The 22621-nt window shown below is 40.5% G+C and overlaps 1 protein-coding gene and 1 long non-coding RNA gene across 2 annotated transcripts; both read left to right on the top strand.

Moving 5' to 3' along the window:
- Positions 1-696: 696 nt before the first annotated feature.
- LOC116713982 (uncharacterized) lies at positions 697-11863 on the top strand. Its single transcript, XR_004337969.1, has 3 exons — positions 697-991; positions 1209-1375; positions 11086-11863. It is a non-coding gene; the product is annotated as an uncharacterized LOC116713982 (long non-coding RNA).
- Positions 11864-20661: 8798 nt separating this feature from the next.
- LOC116714769 (uncharacterized) lies at positions 20662-21931 on the top strand. Its single transcript, XM_032555506.1, has 5 exons — positions 20662-20794; positions 20874-20926; positions 20997-21266; positions 21345-21807; positions 21878-21931. Exons 1-4 carry the CDS (start codon positions 20769-20771, stop codon positions 21794-21796), a joined length of 801 nt encoding a protein of 266 aa, XP_032411397.1. The 5' UTR covers positions 20662-20768; the 3' UTR covers positions 21797-21807; positions 21878-21931.
- Positions 21932-22621: the final 690 nt, after the last annotated feature.

Raw genomic sequence — 22621 nt, 5'->3', positions numbered from 1 at the left:
GCAAGAAAACCCACCAAGCACTGATCTGAGGATGCAGAGTGACAGCAAGACAGACGGAAAACAAATGAAGGAAGAGAAATCCCAGGGAAACCACTCACTGGGACTGTCAAAGACTGTATTTAATATTACGCGGTAGATCGTCAGCAGTGGTTCCTGTTTGCTCTGCACGTCTATGAGACACTGGGAACGAACGATAATCCAGATCAAACCAGAGGTGAGGCAAAATGCCAGCTGCTTTTTAAAAGACATATTTACTGTGCTACAGTAAAATAATTTCAAGGCGGCAAAATGCCGACAATACAATCCTTCCTCTTGGTGTTTGTACAAAAGCAACCAATAGACTTTATTATGACACTAAGCTCAAACGTCTTCATGGCAACAACATTAGGGTGTTGGCCTCCTTCCAACACCCTAATCTTCAACTTCCTGCACAGATTTTCCATCAGATTAACAGTCAGGGTCACGCTAAAAATATTAAACAGTGTTTTTCCAGTCAGAAGAAACATGTTGGTAAAATGAAAACATCAAAACTCCTAAAACTGCAGAGGGTATGAATAATCTGCCATATTTATTCGTTTATTTACTACTTTATTTGAGGCTTTTAGCATTTATCTCTACAGCTTCCACAAAACCACAGAGGTCCATTTTGCTTCGGGAATAAAAATGGATTTCAAGGAACGATCACAACAGATATTTTCTGTTGAAATGATCTAAAATTACGCCACAAACAAGCATCTGTCCATTCACTGCCCCTGACCAGCCAGTAGAGGGCGCTCCCGCTCTCTGCATGGCTTTGCTCGGTGAGGTGAACACGCGGAAAGGGAAGAGGAAGAGATCACATGGCCTAGATGGGTTTTCTGTTCGCTCACTGTGGCTTTTACTGATCACGGCTGATGAACTCTCTCCTCTGTCGTCCTGAGCGACAGAAACACGTAAAACTCCCTTCGTTTGAGGAAGACGGGATCCTGAGTCTGAAGTGGGAGCAATTATGGTAACGCAGTGGCGTGAACAGACGTTTTACAGGGGGGGGCATTAAAAAAAAAAAAAAATGGCTGCACGTTGCATTAAAAAAAAAAAAAAAAATCAGAAGGGCACTTTGTCCACCTGTCTGATTAACATTAAAAACAAACATAAAAAAAACACAATTGTTTTATTTAAAAAGTTTATATCTATATAAGTAGCTTGTGTTTTAATTCTTTTTCCTTCAGGTTGGGGTTTGAAGTTCCCTCCTCTGCGTTTCTGTCAGACAGCAAAGCAGCAGGATGTGGACTCGCTGTGCAGGGAAAGTTAACCCTGCGTGGGCCCTGTGGCCCTCCGGAGCACCTGGACTGAATACTGGTGGGCTCTAATCCAGTCAAAGGGGGGGACACACTCGGTGAGAGGACTTTCTTCTCATTCTCCGACCCCCTAACTCCACTAGTGAGCCGATTACCTGCTCTGTGTGTGTGCGCGTGTTTGAGTTCCAGTCTGTCAGACCCCGTGTGAGTGTGTGTGAGTGTGTGTGTTTGCGTGCTGAGGCCAGACGGACACAGTTTCTTGCAGATAAAAGCCTTTTCTCCTGTCAAAAATGACTGCCCTGATAAGAGCTGATATGGGAGAAAAGCAAGCCTTATGGCATCACTCTTGCTTTTTTTTTGTTTCTTTTGTAAACCCCAAATCCCCAGGAACACACCCACCCTTCTTACCAAACACACACACCCACACACACACAGAAAGACAGACAGAGAGAGAGAGAGCTAATCTCTGTTGGGGGTTATAGTTGAGGTGGAGAAGGAGCAGGTGGAGGGATAAAGAAGAGTCGCTGTGTGGGTTTCTTCTTGCATTATTGTACACACACACATACTGTATATATACAGTGTATATATATATATATATATAAGTATATATATATATATATATATATATATATATATATATATATATAAAGAAGCAGTGTAGTCACATTGAACACATTCCTTCCTTTCACACACACACACACTCTGGCAAACCCACACAGTTCACGCAGACAGATTATGTCTGAGACAGTCAGCGCTCCTGCCTTCAATTAACCTCACAAAGACAGGATCACTTACACGCTCATGATGCTGATAGCAGGAGGGAGACACTGAGGACCGTGTGTGTGTGTGGGTGTGTGTGTGTGGAAGTGGTTGCAGCCTTTACAACACGGCAACGACTGATAAAACAGCGAACTTACTAGAGAAGGACATCGTGTCATATCATCTGTCTTTGGAGAAGATTTTTTTTTTTTTTATTCTTCACATACAGCAACACATGCTGCTGAAAATAGAGGCGATAAAAAGAAGTGAAATGTCCCAACAATTGAAGCAATAATCTAAACACCAGCGTTCAAAATGAGAAATTACGACAAACCTCAGTGTGTTTTATTGAGATTTTAGCCAATGCACAAGTTAGTTTATACTGGTACTTATGAAGGGAAAAATCTGGAAGAAAAGATCCATTTGAATTCTGATGCAAGTACAATCCAGAACAGCAGGGACAACCCCAAGTGGGGGGGCAGGGGGGGCCACGGCCCTCTCCTCAACCACAATGCTCCTCCCAGAGAATCATGTTTAGCTCATCAGAGGGCTAGAGTCAATTTCTTCAATCAAGACAGAGTCATAAGACTCAATAAATAACTTTCTAAAATCCAAAATAAAATAAGAAAAATTTGTTAATATAGATTAAGACAGTTTATTTTCAGATATTTGTTGTTGTTTCTTCTTAGTTACTAAATTTTTGCCATCCTGGCTCGGCCACCCCTTTGAAAATCAGCTGGTTGTGTTCATAAGTAACCCAACTACGAAAGACCTCCACCGTTTGTTAAATAACGTTAGCGAACAAGCAGCAGACCGGTCAGGGAGAAAGAAGTGGAGAAGTTTAAAGCAGAATAAGGTTATAAAACAGGCTTTGAACACAGAGCTTCGTTCGAGCCGTCATCTGAAAACAAGCTGATAACGAGATTATTATTTAGAGAAATAGCCAGAAAAATATAAGAAGTTCTGTTTACAGTTTGCCAGAAGCCCTGCAGGTCAGACAGGACAAAAATCTAACTTCTATGTTGCAAATGCAAATCATAACAAATCCACACGAGACCGGGTCGGAGGTGTGTCTCCTGGCAGGACAATGACCAGAACCACACAGCCAGAGCTACAATGAAACAGTTAATAGATATACATCTAACTGCTCTAGGTCTGTGACAAAACTTGCAAAAATTTTTTTTTTTTTTTTTTTTTTTTTACAGATGTTCTTCGTGAACCCTGACTGAGATTAAGATTTTTTTTTTTTCCAGGTTCTAGTCAGTGGAGACATAAAGACGTGCGTCCGCGATTCCTGCATAAACGGGATTCTGCAAAGTCTTGATTCGGAAGGGCTGAATAAAAAAAGGCACACCACACTATTCAGATTTTTGTTCGCATACATTTTCAAAACGATTTCCTTCAACGTCACAAAAATAAAAGAGCTCTACTTTGTGTTGATTTAGCTGGTGAAAAACACATAAAACACACACACTGTACGTTTTTGGTGGAAAGAGTTAACGGGGGAGTGACTACTTTAGCAATATGTCTTTATTTGTCTTGTAAATGTTGGTATAAAACATTGACCGACTGTGCAAAAGACAATTAGAAACATACTGCAGACAAAAACACTGATGAAGCTTCCAAATATATTCAAATCAATTCAGTTCCTTTGATATTAGTATTAATACAAATAATACAATTATTAGGTAAAATCGACACACAGACAGTTTGGAGCGAACTGACAGAACATATTCCTTTAACTTTGACTCATCCGTCGTTATTTCTGCTTTACTGATTCATATGCAAACACACACACACACACACCCCCACACACACACACACTCCCCCTTATTCCTGCTGAACGACAGGAAGAGGAGAGGCAGAGCAGAGAGGGAGGGGGGCTGTGCGATTAGTTTCAGGGTTCTGGGCCACTTGATTGGCAGCTGGCAGCATATGGAGCTGTGAGGAAGGTTTGCCCACGCTCACTTCTGAGGAAACAAATATTTGCCTGAAGGAGAGCAAGCGAGAGGGAGAGGAAAAAATATTAATTAGTTTGCAGACGCACCGAGAGATAAAAGTAGGCAAGACGTACCCATCAAAAGGCTGCAGAGTTGGCTGCAAAATGGAAATTTTCCCCAAGTTGACAGATCCGGCGGGCTGCTAACAGAGCCGAGGGTGAGAACACATGTGAGCCGGGAAAACACCGAGGTGCACAAACAAAAAAGAAGCCAACGCGGAGCCGGCGTTAACATCTGCGCAGGTTCACGCACGTTGTGAGAGAAATTAACATTTAGATGCGGATCTTTCACACCTCCACGGCTGCCAAAATTATTTCTTCATTATAATCTGCGATCGAAAAAGTGCGGGAGAAAGAATCGACACGTGTGAGCGAAAGCTGAACGCGACCAGTCAGAGAGAGGAAAACAGAGAAATTCACTCCAGCCTTAAAGAAACGCAAAAGAGAAACCTGGGCTACTGACAGGTGCAGCTGTGAAACTAAAATAGAAACTACACATTTTATTTTCTCATCATGAGCTCTGTGTTGTTTTAACCATCATTAAAGAGTGTAATAGAAATAGGCTGTCGTACTGGTTAGCTTAAATGGCTAACAAAGACATTAGTAACAGACCATGCCTGTTTTAAAGTAAAACTATTGAAAAGTTTATATAGTTTTTTTCTCTGGTTTGGATTTCCATAAAGAGTTTGGCAATCCAGGCTGCACAGTGGCGCAGTGCCTTGCAGCAAGAAGGTCCTGGGTTCGATTCCCGGCCGGGGTCTTTCTGCACGGAGTTTGCATGTTCTCCCTGTGCATGCGTGGGTTCTCTCCGGGTACTCCGGCTTCCCCCCACAGTCCAAAAACATGACTGTCAGGTTAATTGGTCTCTCTAAATTCTCCCTGAGTGTGCGCATGGTTGTTTGTCCTGTCTGTCTCTGTGTTGCCCTGCGACAGACTGGCGACCTGTCCAGGGTGAACCCCGCCTCTCGCCCGGAACGTAGCTGGAGATAGGCACCAGCAACCCTCCCGACCTCATTAGGGACAAAGGGTGAACAGAAAATGGATGGATGGAGTTTGGCAATCCAGTTGTTAGGTTAAACACCTAACAACTCAAACTAATCAGCAAATTCGCTAAAAAAACATTGTTTCTTTAGCTAGCTATGCTAAGCTAACTAGAAGGGGGGAAAATATTCAAAGTTTTACAAAATTTGAAACATTACTGAATGTATAACACATCCAAAAACTGGCACAGGTATAATGCACACATAGAGTATGTCTCTAACCTTGCTAACCTGTGTTAGCATGGTTTTGAGAGGTTCTAACCTGGACTAGCAAGTTTAAAACTACAACAGTATGAATATATGCTAACCTTGCTAACCCAGAGTCCTGTGATCATTGTAGAAAGCTCAGTAAATCGACCATAAAAGTGTGTGTGGTGTTTTTGTTACAGAACAAGAACCTCCATCATGTCTTCAAGCTAACATGTTTCTATCTGAATGTAGCTAACCCCCCATGTGACTTTCTCAAGCCGCACCCAGGCCTGATTACTCCCAGAACTGTAGTCAAGAAATAAGTTAAGCAGAACCAGAACTTGCAAAGTGAAGTAAGCTAAAAAGAAATATCAAACAGCAGCACTTCCTGTCTCAATTTAAAGAAACAGGAACACCGGCGACCATTCCCAGGAGCGGCTGACCAACTAAAATTACTTCAAGAGTTCATCCAGGCGGTCACAGCAGAATACGTAATAATGCGTAAACACATTGCATTCTTCACTTTAGTTGATTTAATTCTTCATAAGTCCATAAGACATAGGAACAGGTTGGTTTGGTTAACATTGGTAATCAAAATCTTCTTTTAAATTAACATATGAAAGCCAATAGTTAAGCATTAACAGTCAACATATTCATCTCAACTAATAAAATAAATAAAAAGTCACAGCAAAAGACAAAAAAAAAATTAATAAATGACAGAACAATTTCTCCAGGCTGATAGTAAATAAAAATGCTTCTGTAAAGGAATGCACACACACATTAACTAAACCCAGCTTCCTGTACTTCCTGTAGGTCGGCCCTGTTAAATCCACCGGTTCCTCACGTTCAGACGCCGAGCAGCCAGCGGTGCTACAGTAACCTTTGCGGTAATCAGTTCTATCTGATGGGCCTCTTTAATTAACCTTGTAGGAAATTAATCCCAATGTTAAATGGACAAGAAAAAGATGTTTGATTACCACCACGAACCAACAGGGACTTCTCCTTCTGTCTAATTGCCCAGGAAGCGAGAACAAGGGGGGAAAAGTAGCACAAATGAGAAACAGAAACAGATAGGCAGAGCGAGGCGAGACGGGAGAGTAGAGAGGGAGACATCCTGCGGTGTCATTAGCGTCCGTGTGAATGTCAGTCAGTCCCTGAAGCACTGATAAGGATTCACTCAGAGGAGACGGATGGAGAGAATACGGGAAAATATCCAGTCAAACGAGAAGGAAAAATACATCACATGATATGTGGCGTTTCTGAAGAATTTCTAATGAATTTACACCTAAATCGCTGAGCTAAAATGTCTTGCCTTCATTTAGACTGGTTGTATTTTCTACTAGAATTAAAGAAGTCGAACTCTGCAGATCGTCCCAGTGGCCAACAGGTGGCCAATGCCCTTTAACTGTGCACTGTAAAAAAAATACAACAAATTTAAAGTTTATGGTAAAATACCAGCAGCTGTAGTTACCAGAAGTTTCTATAAATACAGATTTTACCGTGTTTATCCCCTTTCAGCAGTTCATACCTCGACTCTGTGTCCACGCTTGGTCATTTTGGCTCAACTTTCTACCATTTTCTTCTCTTCAACCAACCATTTTGTATCTGTGTCTGTCACCAGTCAGTTTATTTATCTGGACAGCAAAGTATTCTGCTAAACCTTTCAGATAAACATTCAAAAACAGGTTTAATTTAAACGAACTGTATGTTTTTTTCCTAAGACTTTATGTCACACCCTGTTTTCACTGATCTTAGCTCAGATTCCTGTTTGGTGGATGAAGTGTGGCAGCTTGTGGTTTCAGATGAAATCTTCAACGTCGACTATGAATAAAATAAAATGCCCGAATGCAATTATTAAAATCTGTAAATCAATCAGTAGAAAAGTCCAGTCGGACCATTTGATGTTACACATTTTTAAATTTAAATTTCAGTTCATTTCTGGTCACTTTGAACAGGATGTGACTTTTATTCTTCCACGCTGCTTCCTTTCTCTTCCAATGTCTTCCGACCTGATCACTGACCTCAGCTCCTCATGGCGGCGCGTTGGGTTTGTCCTCCATGTTGGCCGTGTCTCCTTACGAGTCGGCTTCCTAGATCCATCCATGTGTCAACAGTCCTGAGGGCAGCAGGAAGAAAACCAGGAGATATTTTAGTTTTCTTAACTTATCAGCTGTGTTAGAGGTTGTGCAAAACGATTCTTAGCTATTATTACATTAGAGATGATCATTTACAAGTGGAGCCAATGGACTAAATAGCGACATGATTTAGAAAACTGCAATATTTCACACTAATAGACTACATTACTCCTGTCTTCTGTAGTTGATTAGATGCCTTCAGCTCCATATTTTTTGGGTCAATGTTCAAAACGAGATTGATTTGATTTCCTGTTGCACTCCATGATAAAGATAAGCTTACGTAATTCAACAAATTCCTCTAAAGGGGCGTTCGTTTCTGCTTTTGGTGACTAATAGAAAAATCGGGGGAAAAAATAAGTGAAGAAAATATGAAATAATATATAACTGATTAGTTTGTGGCTTATTTAGATCTTAGATAATGTACAAATGAACAAGGCAGGGCACGTTTATTTGAAAAGAATATTTCAGCAGCAGAGCAATTCATTGTGTTTTACACGACAAAAGAAAAACGAGGAAGAAACATTTCACTACAGCTGAAAAAGCTGAACCTGTGTGCTGGCTCTTCGTCGATTAATTCACTTTTTTTTTCTATTCAGCTGAAGAAAGTTACGGCACATCCATGCAAACAACTAAACAACCCACTGGGTTATTATGTTAACCCAAACGGGTTCATGTTGGGACGCAGGCTGAAAAACTAGGTCCAAAACTGTGATCCAATTTGCTTTGAAAATAAACGAGCCTCTTGTTCTTCACAGTCCGCCATTTTGAACTCTGGGACAAGCTGATTAGACTTCATTGAAAATATTCCACAACATGAAATAAGTATTAATAGCACGGAGAAATGATGCTGCATCATGATGACGGCGTCTGGAGGTTGTGTTAACTTTTGTTCACATGAGAACGAATCTGATCACTAAGGATAACAATTAGCCGTTTAGCTGCTAAACAGTTAGCAAAAGTTAGTGCTAGCTAGCTAACATTCGCACATTCACTAAAGAATTGGTTTCTACTTTTAGTTTTCTTGCTGTTGTTTCTATTTTGTGTTTTGGTTTAATTGAACAATTATATTATTTTGGTGTTTTAAGCACTGAACTAGTGGAGTTCAGCAACTTATTAGCAGTAGCGCTGTAGGCTATTGTAGATGTTTTTATCCACTTTGACAATAAGAGTCTTGTTAGATGTCATGACTGTTTTTAATGCACAATTAATCTAAATAGGAAAATGACTTAATGAAACCCAAATATATTTAAATATGTAGTTTAACAAAAGTTGTTCTTTTAGCCAAGTCTGTGACGTTAGGCTAATTTCCCCACAAACTGGAACAAACTAATAATCCTGCTGTGTTGACATAAATAAACCCAGGGTTGAATCAGTCTATTTGGTCTGGATTAACAAAAATAACACACATTTGTTTGATTTATAAACCCAGCTGTTTGGGCTTTTGTGCATTTTTCCCTAAACGCTTTTGGCCCGAATCTGATCGAATGCGCAGAATAGAGTTTCAAGTGTATTTTCCACATGGAAAAATATCAACATTCAGACTGAGAATATCCCGGTTGGCCATGAAAAAAACCTCTGACTTAATCTTGCTTGAATTTTGTCCAGAAATATGTATAAATGGTAAAAAAATAAAAAATAAAGCGTGTTATCATATTTCCTGGAGCTGTTTCTTCAGCTGTTTTATTTTAAAGAATCAAAAATCCTCACTGATATCGCACTGATATAACGTAGCTGCTCCATGACCCGGCTCTGCAAAACATACAGTACCTCACAACTATTTCATTCCTGTCCAACCAGTAACAGCCGATTTGAGCTGATTGGAGATAAATTAAAATATCTTTTTTAAGCTTCCATCATTATAGCTCAAAACTTGCAACGTTTCCTTTCCCTACAGCGGCTCAATTTCATTCCCATTTAACTTCTGCAGCACGTTTTCATAACTGGGCCGGATAGTAAGTCTTGAAAAGTTAGTTAAAAGCAAAAGGGGACGAGAATCAAATTCCACATGAAATGTGTTGAAACTGACCAAAAATGAGCTAAAAACAAATGTAATAAAATAAAAAAAATCTGATGGCATCCAAACTGAACTCAAATTAAAATCCAGTTTGAAGATGTGAGTTTTGATGTAAAATGTAAAAAACTATTCAGAGTCAGCAGCGGGTTGCTCCAGAGTCTGGGAGCGCTCAAACGCCATCTGGCTGGATGATCTCTGTGAACCTTCAGGGATTTATATTAGTTAACAGCAAACTATTTAAATCTTTCAAAACAAGAATAAAGAACATTAAAATCAATACATGGCTGCACAGTGGCGCAGTTGGTAGCCCTGTTGCCTTGCAGCAAGAAGGTCCTGGGTTCGATTCCCAGCCCGGGGTCTTTCTGCATGTTCTCCCTGTGCATGGTGGGTTCTCTCTGGGTACTCCGGCTTCCTCCCACAGTCCAAAAACATGACTGTCAGGTGAATTGGTCTCTCTAAATTCTCCCTAGGTGTGTGTGTGTGCGTTTGTCCTGTCTGTCTCTGTGTTGCCCTGCGACAGACTGGCGACCTGTCCAGGGTGTACCCTGCCTCTCGCCTGGAACGTAGCTGGAGATAGACACCAGCACCTCCTGACCCCACTGGGGACAAGGGTGATAGAAGATGAATGGATGGATGGAAAATCAATACAAAAATAGAAATTGCTCAAGCCAGAGAGATTTCATCATGTCTTCCAAAAAACATTAAAACCGCAGTGGGGAGACGGTAAATTACAGTTGTGCAATCTAGAGGTGATGAAGGCATGAATAAGTTATCTGAGGGTCTTTTTGAAAGAATAATAATCATATGTTGCTTCAGCCACTTTGACGTGGCTGATGAAAAGTGACAGCTGCGTTCACAAGATCACTTTCTTCTCCAATTAAACGAAACCTCTCCGAGATTAGGACAACGAAAAGCAAGAGGGCACAGGGTGTCTGCGTACTTACACAAAGAAGTGGGATTTCTAAATATGATCAGTTCAATTGTGTTTTCATTGAGTTTAAACCAATATATATATATACATACTGTATATCTACATTAACCAGTCTTTGATATGTTGCAGACAGTTAAAGGAGAAGCTGCAGTGGGACTGAGAAATTCATTTCATTACATGTCATCAGGAAAAATAGTATTCCCTGAATATTTTAACGAATGGTGGCGTAGTCAATGAAAACAAAGCAGGAACCAAAACGGACCCTTGTGGGACGCCACAAGGAATTTGGGGTGAAGAACAAAAGTGCTCCCCTACAACTTTTGACATAATCGGATTTACTTTAAATGTGTGGCTGTTACACACATATACAACAGTATTACCAATAATTAAAAATAGCGTGTTATCCGTCGATGTTGTTGCTTTCATTAGAGATAAAATCCCCCTAAAGCGATCGACCTCGGCTGAACACACGTGACGTCTGGGTTAGTGTTGCTCCACCATTACCTTCTGCTGAACAGCAGCAAAGGTCAGCGTTTTCCACGAGAGGTTAATACAATCACCATTACTGCTTCCTGCTGCTGGGCCGGGACACAGGAGGAAGAGGAGGAGGAGGAGGATGAGAGAGCGGGCCGAAGCAGACAGAGAAACGGGCCGGCTCTGACATGACAATGACAAATTGCCTTGTATTTATTCAAATTGTGTAACGTGATCCTTTGACTGTGTTGTAATGTGCGTTTCCAGAGTTTGACCCTGCTGATGAGTTAACAATAACAAGCTTGTAACGAGGAGAAGCGAAGGCGATGAACTGGGAGGATGTCCAGCCGACAACGAACGATATTCAGGCAGAAAGACGGACAGTTTCAAACCGGGGGACGGTCTCTTTACGTCCCGCCGCCATCTTGTCCAAACCGCTAACCTGAAGGACACGTCGGAGTACGATTCTGAAAACATTTACCCTTTATTTTGTGCATTTTTAATTGTAATTCCTTTGGCAACTTGTTTTACAGTTGTTGAGGAAATCAGCAAACAGCATACTTGCTACGTGACTGTAATGCAACTACAATCTGTGCTAATAAAAATTGACATACAGGCTCATAAAACTTGTAAATAAACTTCATTGGACTTAAGAGATGCGTCAAGTGAGGTTAGGATTTGTTGTCTGTGGCAAAAATAGTGTTTTACAATCGTTCTTGTTTTGTAACAATGTAAAAAAGAGAGTTTTTTTTTTACATGAGTTTAGTTCAAATAAAGATTTAACTTGACAAAAGGATTTTTTTTCACTTCAAAACAGGAACATTGGCAGTCAGGAAGGTGGGAAAGAAAACGTTACATCAAAGATCTTTTCTTTTTGTACCAAGAAATCAGAGTTTTGCAAAGCTGTGAAAATTTTTTACAAACGTTTTTACACTTTCTGAGATTTATTCTGTTCTTTTTTTTTTTTTTTGTTAAGCTTAAACCATTCAGCTCATCGAGGAAAAATAACCTCAGGAAATACAATAAATAAAGTACTTGCTCCCGAAACCCTTTGGCCTCCATGTTTATTTTCTTAAATCTTAAGACGCTTTAAGAATGACTGAACATCGCTTTGATGGACGCAAGTGTCTTTTCTTTTCTTGAAGTGTTATCTGGGTTAAACAAGAGGCAAAAGAAAACTCATCTTTGGACAATAGATACAGAATTTGTCAAAATGGCTGCCAGACTGTTTTACAAATCTGTAAAATTTATAGTAAAATACCAGCATGTCTGGTTGCCAGAATTTAAATATATAAAAAATATGGTAGAATTCGTATTTATTTTATTTTATTTTCCTTTATTTAGCCAGGTAAACCCCGTTGAGATCTAGATCTCATTTTCAAGAGGGACCTGGGCAAAGAAAATTTGCAATACATAGCAACCTGGTTACAAGAACCATATTTATATGGTATGTGGTCAAATTCTGTAAAATTCCAGTATTTTACCGTAAATTAGAGACTTTATTTTTTTACTTCCACTTATGGAAGATTATTGGTGCCACCGGGAAAAAAAAAACCAAAAACATTTTTGACTTTAACTTTCTGTAGCAACAAGATGGATTTATGTGATTTTTGTACAAGACAGAAAACGACAGAATTGTGAGATTAAAGTCAGAATTCCTTTTTTGTTTGTTTGTTGTTTTGGTCCTAATCCTCTTCCGTAGACTCGTAGAGATATTCTTCATCTGAACTAATTTGTATTTGACGTTCATTTGCACAGGTAAAGACATGAGGTCTAATTTTCATCGGGACCTGCTTAGTTTCTCCCTGTAGTGTTTTTCTTTTTGTTTTTTTTGTTTTTTTCTGCGTCACTTTCAGGCTTCAACCTGCACCTGTCTCATGAAGCAAACAGCTGGTTCCTCGCTAAAGAGCTCCAGTTCTCTCGGCGGCGTTCTGAAAAGGCTTACTCTCGGGCTGAAAGGAGACCTTTCATCGCTGACTCACTGTTTGTGGCGTCTTGCCAGAATATTCTAACCCAGACACTGAAACGGTGACAAATGAGGTGGAGGGAGAAAAAACAAAAAAACAAAAACAGTCTTACAGTGTAAAAAAAAGAAACGTCTTTTTCTCGCAGATCAAACGAAACTATCGTGTGGTCACAGAGGATTTTTTTTTTTTTTTTTAATAAAAGCGATTCCCAGAGTTTTGTGTGAGTCGGAAGTGAAGAAAGGGGGCACCTCTGAGAGTCTGGGGGTTAGCACAACAACTCGGACATCCTGCACTCTTTCATCTGCCTCTTTCCACATCCCTCCTCTCTTAAACAAATCCTCTCCTCTCTGACAACCTACTAACTCTTAAATAAATCCTGCTTCAAGCGAGATCCCAGTCATTCCTCTGTGACCTCGACAATACCTCTCTGAACTCACACACACACACACATAAAAAGAAGACCGAACCGTGATACATCCAAACAGTGACTTTGCGTGGGTAAGACAGTTCAAGTCCTCCTCGCTTTAAAAACCCCAAAAGCCTCATTTTTACTTTCTTTTCTCCTTCTTCTCATCCTCTGGAGTTCTCCCTTTCCCCTCCAGCCTCTCTGGAGACTCAGTGATAACCAGAGCTGGAGGAAGGGAGAAGGAAGGAGGGATGGAAGGAGGGGAAGGAGTGCGGTGAGAGAGAGCTGCGATGTCCCGACTCAGGGATATTTAATCCTCTCTGTGAGGGGCGAGCGTCTCTCTCCCTGTTTGGCTTGGGCAACATCAAAAGCGGCGCCTCAGATTCTGGGTGAGATCGCTCGCGCTCTCCTCCTGAGTGGACCGGACTCCCGCACACACACACACACACACACACGCACACACACACCGGGGGTTCGATCGGTGAGGACGATCAAGTTAATCAGGCAGTGATTGATGGTTTATTACTGCACAGTTTGAATCCTTTTCTGTATGAGTTCATTGAGAAAAATAAACACATCTGTGTTCACAGAGCATTTTTTTTTTTACAAAACCTCTCAAAAGTATTTATTACCTTCATACAAGCTCAACCTTCAACATGTTCTACTGAAATACTGTTTAAAAAGACCAACAAACTGGTCTTTTTCTAAACAATGAAACTCTGAAAAGTGTGGCGTGCATGTGTTTGGCCCCTTTAAATCTCATACCTGCCCGCACTAAAAGATGCGGGGTTAAAAACAACCCAATCTGCAACCCAGTGCTGGGTCAAATTTGGACCGACCCGAAGCCGGGTCGATTTAACTCAACTGGGTTGGGTTGATGGTTTGACCCAACATATTATGGCAACTAACCAAAGGTTGGGTTCAATTGGCCACTGCTTAAAGCTAAAATGACCCAAAATTGGGTTGAAACTTATAACCCATCACAAGGGTTATTGTACCACTACGCTTGGGTTAAAAAAAAGGTCGTATTTATTTTAAAAGTCACCATATAAAAACTGGGCTAAAAACAATCTGAATATCTGTAAAACTACTTTTATTTCCATGTGATACATACATAAAGTCAGCAGAATTTATTTATGAAAGTTTCAAAATATACAAGTAATGCGTTTTTTTTGTTGTTGTTTTTTTTTTAAAGATCCAGTAAAAAAACAACAACAATCCAGTCGACCGAATTGCCCAGAGTAACTGAATAAGTAAGTTGGGTTTACTCACCTGTAGTTTAAGCTATACATAAATAACCTGTCCTGAGTTGAAGGGCGTTCGGTTTTGAGTACAGTTTTATTTTGATAATTTTTTTGGTCTTACAGACTCTGTTCTCTTTAGCTCCAATGTTTCCCTGTAAGACTCAATTCAATTCATCCCCAGGAGAGTACAGAGAGAGAAGTAGCAGTTCATCAAAAACAGATGGAGAATCACACCAACATATTCTGGAGTCGCTCCGTTTTGTTTGACCTCATATTGTGGATTTGGTTTTCAGGTTTAGTTTGGTTTGGTTGTTGTTACTCAGATCCTCATGTTCTATTTGTGTTTCATGATTTCTCCAACCAGCTTCCTGAGTTCATGCTCACCCACAGCGGTGGAGCAGCTGAGTGAAGCCGAACCCCCGCCACCTTCAAACCAGGCAAAAACGGTGTCAAACGTTTGTGCTGGTTTGTGCAGCAAAAAAAATAAATAAAAATGTTTGTGCTGCTTTGGCTCTTGAAGATATTAATGAAAGTTTTACAAAACCAAAACGAACTTTAAACTTTCATCAATATCTCCAAAGCCAAAGCAGCACAAACAAATCTTTATTGCTGTACAAACGTAGTTGAGTTGATCAACACCGAATGTGGAGCGGGGGTTGGTTGACCTTTCGTGACCTCTAGAAATTTTTTTTCATATCTTTGAAATAGCAGCGGCACAAACGGAAATTTTTGCAGCACAAACGTTTGACACTATTTTTGTCTGATTTGAAGAAGGTGGTGGTGGGCAACTTCACTCAGGTAGGTGCAGCATTCAGGCAGAAAACATTAATGAGCAAAACTCAGTAGAAAGACCAAAGAATACGGAAGACAGAACAAGGAAAACCTTTTCAACAATCCGTCATCTGGAAATGGACGACACAACTGCAAGCCTGTAGCTACCAAAAGCAACAATACGCAAAAGTTTGTAATTTTATTGAGAGAAAATGCAAAAAAGGGGGTGAAAAGCATTTCTACTACAGGAAGGCAGGACAGCGATTTTATGTGTAGTTTCACGCCATCTTCAAACAGTTTCATCACGAGTCGCTTTTCTGTGAGACAAATGTCTCCGCCTTGACGGTCCTCCAGCTCTGACTCGGCTGAATAATGTCACACCGTTCTGCAAGTGTCCTGACCGTTACCACTGGTTTTTGCAGCAGTAAATCCCTCCTGCCCCCCCAACTGTTTATAATATTACTTAAAAGATATCCCGTGAGTCGCGAAGCGAGTTCATTTTGAGCGTTTTCTGTTGTGGCGCCCCGGAGGAGTTTGTGAACAGAGGGAAGTTTAAAAAAAAAAAAAAAAAAAAAGCGTGCAGCGGACGATAACAAAAAGTGATGATTCCTCTGTTTCCTTTTCTATTTGTATTTTAATTTCATCCTGCAGCGCACAGACGTACGCGCACACAGAAAGAAAAAAAAAAAACCCGGCTCCCCGTGCCACTCGGCTTCTGAGGTTTGCAGGTCACTGATAGCAAGCCTCTGAAATGGAAAAGAGATAAGAGTAAATAAACAAATAAATAGAATAAAACAGAATTTGTGCTGGTTCAGTGCTCACAGAAGGGGGGGGAGGCGAGGGGAGGATTGGAGGAAGTGCACTCGGCGAGGCCCTACGAAGACGCATCCTCAATAAAGCGATGCAAGGTAAACACCTAAGTGAATTCAAGTTGGCGCCATTTGTAGGGTGAAATCTGTTGAGGCCGTACGCTGACATATGGAGAGAGAGAGAAAAAGAGAGAGAGAGGCTCTCTAAGAATCCACGTTGTGTTTCTGCGATATGATCTTTGCCTTTTTTACAATCAAAAAAAAAGACACCAAAATGCGCTTTTATTTCCATCACAATGAAGCTATTTGGTGTTTGTCAGCTAATTCTTCACGGGCCCGCGTCGCTTCCCGCGCAGAGGCACCGGACCAAACGGTGTGCCTTTAAAGCGCCGCCATGGGCTTTGGATGAGCAGCAGCAGCCTTTCTTCTCCGAGGTTGCTTAATTACACTATCATAGTCTGTTAATTACCTTATCAGCGGCGCATAATCCCGCGGTCAGCGTCTTGTATGTTCGTATCAAAGCAAAGCGGGTCTCTTTCATGTGCTCTTTCTTTTATTTTGGTCCTGATTAGTGAATTCAGGGGCTTTGTGAGATTGCAAGCGAAGTTTGTTGTTTTTACTAATAATTAAGATCCTGTGGAAAGTGTGCTTGTTTAATTAATTAATTGTGTTTGTTGGGTGTATTGTATCTCAAAATGCTTGCTCTAATTGTTCCCCCTGAGGTTTGAGCTTTTGTCATGTAACAGGAGCTGAATCAAATCAACCTCGGTTTGGTTGTTTTGAGGTGAGAAGAGCTTGTTTTCACTCGCTTTGGGCGTGTAAAAAAAAACAAAAAACATTTTCTGAATGTTAAAATATAGAAAAGTGTGGAAAAGTAATGTGCTGAGTGGATTCATCCAGTCTATTAGAAAGTGATTACTCATCATGGTGCTTAGTCACACAGACATAGTGACTCAAGCAACATGTTTCAGTCAGAAGCTGACCTGCGTTCATCATAGCCACAATGTCATATTTATTTTTGAGCCTTTTTTACTATGCATTTGAACTGCTAGACTGATGATAACACAAATAAAAAATTTTTTTTTAAATTCTTTGGCTAAAAGTCCCTAGCTAGTTACAGCTCAATTACATATTACACGTAGGTACATGTAGCACCTATCAATCAAACTTCTGAACACATAAACCGGTTAAGGCGCCGCCAAATAACTACTTAAGGCAGTGGCTCCCAAAGATTTTCTTCTGGGCTCCCCCATGGATTACAATAAAATCCCCCCCAAAAAAGAAAAAAAAATCAACTGGGCACACACATCGTTCAACCAGACATAAACCTTTACACATATTTTGTTTTCAAACTCCACTGAAGTTTATTTCACACTTCAGGTTGCAACAAAACCACAAACCATCTTTACAGTGAAACACTTTTGTGTAACTGTTTTTATTTTACTCTATACTGTAGTAGAGCATTCTTTGCTGTCAGTGTTATTTCAAACATATTTCTTTTTTTATTTGTAACAATATTCAACTTTGCTTTCATAAATACATTTTTTTTAAAAAGCCTCTGTGCAAAATGGGGTTAAAACATGAACAGCTTCCTGAGAGTTTTTTTTTTTTTTTCATTCATCGCCCAGGGGGGCTGCAATGGCACTGCCTCCCTCCCGCCCCTAGGGGGCGTGCCCCACACTTTGGGAACCACTGACTTAAAGAAACAACACAAAAACTTTAGAAGAAGACGATCCAAACCCTTCAAAAAACCTGCTTTCCCTCTCCTTGCCTGTGGTGGCGCTGCACCAAGAACAAGTGAAGGAAACGACACAAAAGCCTCAAAAGAAGACATGAGCGCAACTTGCTTCTTCACAAAATGTAAGCAAAAATGGAGGAGCGTCAGATTTTAGCGGCTGTAGGATTTATTTTTTTATGTCTTTGGCAAAAGACCATGAGCCATTTCTCCCGCTAGCGCTACACACGTGTTTGTTTTGACTGTATTTGCCCACAATGCCCTGCGCTGTAATCCACTTCCTGCTTTTGGGGCGGTCTCTCTCTCCCAGAGTTCACGTCAGCCGAACCGAAACCTTGGTTAGTAGGCGGTTCCGCATCAGAATTCAATTGCTCAGCCACGCCTACAAATAAATGGAGCTTTCTAGACAAACTAAACGGGGCTGTGGTCATAAAGACTCGTGTTGTGAAAATGTGTGCCAAAAATGAAAGTTTTTAAAACTTCAATAAATTTCTAATTAATTGTTAAGGTTTTATCTCGCAGCTTTAAGAGTGCCTTTAAAATTATTTCCCTTCATTTGCTCCCAGCATCTTTATATCGGCGCTCGTTCATAGCAAACACGTTTCACCCAATATGTGGCAACTCATGTCCACATACAAACAGTCATTGTGGTGATTATGCCAAGAGAAAACATTCATATTCCCTGTGTCATAATACCAGTAGCAAACTCTACTCTCTCACACACACACACACCCACACACCCACACACACACACACACACACCCACACACACACACACACACACACAGCTCTGTTAGCCAAGCAACAGCCTGCTATTATTTTTTTCTTTTTTGAATGGCAGCCTATTTCTGTTTATGCTGCACAGTTGGAAATAGCCCTCAGGTGAAACAACACACACACACACCCACACACACATTTCTATGCACATGGTCACACATATGCAGGTTCATTAGCATGCTAATTGGAGGTGAGGACAGTGTGGTGTGGAGGTGGTAGAGAGCAGCTCCAGTATATTAATCACAGGCTCAGGGAGACCATCTGACTTCCCAAGCTGCTCTCTCAGAGGCCCCTGCTTCTGCAAAGTGTGGGAGGAAGAGGGTTCAGAGCGCCGTATGACCGCGCTGCACCCATGTGGAAGCTACATAGACTGCTCTTCATCCGTGCACCGAGGTACCGCCGTCCACCCACTCGGCCCAAATGCTAGCGTCTCCATTTCAAGCCGGCCACGGTCACTCTCCAGCCAGCTGGTGAACAAGGAGCGCTCTGCGTGTCTTTTCAATCCATAAACTATACATTTATAGCAACTTTCACGTGTTTCATATGACTTCATGCATAATCTCTCTCCATTTCTGTTTCTCCAGAATTGACCTGGTTTTCAAAACTAATCCTGTTTATTTCAATAATAAAACTGTGAAGATTCGAATGACGAAATGTGTAATTTTGAAGCTGTACAATTAAATCAATTAATGTGGTAATTATTCTTTAAGTTTCAGTTTTAAATGACAGGAGGAAAATGTTGATACTGACCTTCATGTCACCTTGAAATGTGTCCCAGTGCTGCAAATGTAGTTAATATAGCTGTGCTTTTCAGCTTGCCAAAAAATAACTTTTGAGTGTGATATCACTATATGCACCAAAAATTAATGGTATCAAAATTTGGAAGGAAAAATACCCACAACACATGTTGCCTTCAGAGAGCATCTGTATTTATATGTGCAAGGTTGGAGGAGAAGCAAGTTGGTCAAAATTTTGGAATATTTTAAAGTTTTCATTACACAACGTTACATTAAGCCGGTAATGTCTGTCTGGCATTTTTTTATTTTATTTATTTATTTATTTATTTTTACAAAAGCTGGTTTAAGCGAAGGTTACCTGAGAAAATGTGCAGCACAATTCCAACATGGAAGTGGAAAGTCATCAAACACGTCCAGGAAGTCCCAGCGGCCCAAGAAACAAGAGAGCAGCACTGCAGTCTGTTAACGCAAAACTTTCACATCACACTTCTCTAAGTTCAAAAGACTACAATGAATTGTTAGAGATAAACTGTGCAAGCTAAACTCTTCTTCTTCTTCTTCTTCTTTTCCTTTTTTATGGCGGTTGGCAAGCAACTTTTAGATGTGCATTACCGCCATCTACTGGAATGGAGTGTGGATCGGGACGCTAACTATATACACCCCCCTCAAAACAAAACAATACAAACAAAACAATAAAATAATAATAATAATAATAATAATAAAATAACAACACTTAAATCTTTTCTATCAATTTTGTTTTCTTAAGATAATTAATTAAATAACTTATATCTTTAGAATTAGAAATTTTTCCCAAAATATCTTGTAAATTTAACTGTAATTTATTTTCTTGTAACCGGCAAACTAATTTCCTTCTCTCAACAGAATATTTGGTACAGAACAACAAAACATGTTTTACTGTCTCTTCTTGACCACAAAAATCACAACTTCCAGTTCGATGTTTTCCTATTTTAAATAAATTACTATTTAACCTTGTATGTCCAAACCGCAACCTAGATATAACTGTTTCCTCTTTTCTATTTCGTCCCGTTCTCCTCATTGCACCAACTTTTCTTTGAATACTGTACAGCCATCTACCAGTTCTATCTTCCTCCCACTGTCTCTGCCATCTTTCCTTAACCTTTTGTTTAATAATAGATTTGATTTCTTCTCTACTAAATGGAACTAATATATCAATATCATTATATTTTGAAGCTTGTTTCGCATATTTATCAGCCAACTCATTCCCTCTTACTCCTATATGTGATGGTATCCATGTAAATATAACTAATAACCCCATTGCTTGAATTCTATATGTTATTAACTGAATTTCTAATAAAAGATCCGGTCTACTAAAAGCTAAACTCTAATGTTTCATCTTCTTTTCTTGAAGTGATTCTTCACCAGCTGTGTGTCGTTAGCTCATTAGCCTCTGATTGGCCAGGGCTGGATCCTGCCGACAGTTTTAAACCCTCATCCTGTCACAGCTTCACTGCTACTCTTCACCATGATGACTTCTCAGGTCCTCCTGGGGTACGACATGTGCTTGTGTTTCTCCAGCTTCTTGTCGGCTTTTTAAATATCGATTGGTGACGTTTTCTTGTGTTTTCAGGGTGTCCCTCTTTGCCTGGCTGATTCTGGATGTTCATGGCTTGTCTGTGAAAGGTATTTAATATAGATTTTCCTTTGCACAAAGCGACTCAATCTAATTGTAAAATGTCTTCTGGGCACCCAGGTTTGCAATCCCAACACCAGAGCAGCGGTGGCACCAGTGCAGGGGGGAATGTTGCTTCTCGCGGAGCAGGTTCTGGCTCCAGTGATCCTGCAGGTGTCTTCGTGCAACAGCCCCAGTCTGTGCAGCCTGTGTTTGTCGGTGTGAGAGCTATGCCTGCTGCTGGATACGCTACAGGTTCTGTTCCAGCAGGATACTATAGTGGTGCTTCCTACATACCAGGTTCTGCTGCTGGCTCTCCACAGGCTGCAGCTGGTCAGTCTTCCCTCCCAGGTAATGAGTCTCAAACTTGGTTTAACCAATCTGTGGCTGAATTGAATGTGATCCGTTTCATATTTCCACAACATCCAGAAGCAAAGTGGACAATCGCTCCTCAAGCACCAAGTGCACAACCTCAGGGTTCCGGTGCCATTCTCCCGCCTCCAATGACCCTTCAATCTGGAGAAACCTCCAATGTCGTGAAGGAAGCTGAACCTGGGAACTACCAGCAGCAGACGGAGGAGTTTGGTTATCCAGCTGGTCGTATGGGGCCTGGCCAAAGTCTTCCACTTGTTGCAACACAAAGTCTTGGTGCGGGTGGCTTGTGGGGCTACTCTTCTCCCTACCCCCATCAATGCCCTTTTCCCTACCCTTACTTTGACTACAGGCTCCTCTATGGTCTGTACCCTCCTGGCACCTACACTACCTTAAGCAAAAACTACTACAGACCAGGCACTAGCAGAAAGAACATGGCTCTGATGCTCCACAAATGGCCCAGAACCCTGGAACTGGCCAGCAGAAGGTCTAACCAGATGAGGACGTGATTCTGAAACTGGTAAGGATGGATTACAAGTCCCAATTGCAGATGGCAAACACAGTTTGGCTTAACCCTTGTTTCTCTTCAGATGACTGGTCCAGGCAGACGACTTGAATTATTCAATAAAGTCTTCAAAACTAAAGTACAAAGTAATTTTTGTGATTCTTAAAGGGGAATTTCTCTTTTTCCAGAGGTGCACAGGAAAATGCAGACAAGTATAATTACTCAAATCTGGGGGGGAAAATCTCCATAATGTGTCAAAATGAATATAAAATCAGGTTAATCACAAATTAATTCCTAGACCCTCATTCAATGATTTGGATTTTTTTTGCGGTTCTCTTTAAAATTGGCCATTAAAATGGCGTTTAATGATTTCAATACCTTTAAAGGTGAGCTGAACTCTTAACTTTCAATGGAACTGGTCTAAAGGTTAAACATCAACCTAAGGTTCTTTCAGAGGACAGGATGTTGGTACTAATGAATACATCTTTCAATTTGCAGTTAAAATGCCTTTCTATATTTTTTTTATATAACATTGCCACTAAGAAAATTACTGCAAGACCAACATTGGAAGTTGCCTTATAGATTATGGGTTATCAGTTTTGTTTCTTGGGATTTTAGCTTTGAAAAGTTAAAACAATTTTTTTTGTCTTATTTTTTTTATTCTATTGGGAAAAAAATTGGCCATGTTGACATGTTATGTTTATACCTGAATGTAATGATGCAGGCTTATTCTCCTGACTTGTATATACATTTCAAAGGAGACTTGATGCACAGGTCCTGAATCCAAACAAACGCCACACTTTATAGTTGTGAAAAGTTTAAAACCATT

Source organism: Xiphophorus hellerii, chromosome 23, assembly GCF_003331165.1.
Source record: "Xiphophorus hellerii strain 12219 chromosome 23, Xiphophorus_hellerii-4.1, whole genome shotgun sequence".
Lineage (NCBI taxonomy): Eukaryota > Metazoa > Chordata > Actinopteri > Cyprinodontiformes > Poeciliidae > Xiphophorus > Xiphophorus hellerii.
The sequence above is the reverse complement of the archived record's forward strand: the minus strand, read 5'-3'. Positions and strand labels throughout refer to the sequence as shown.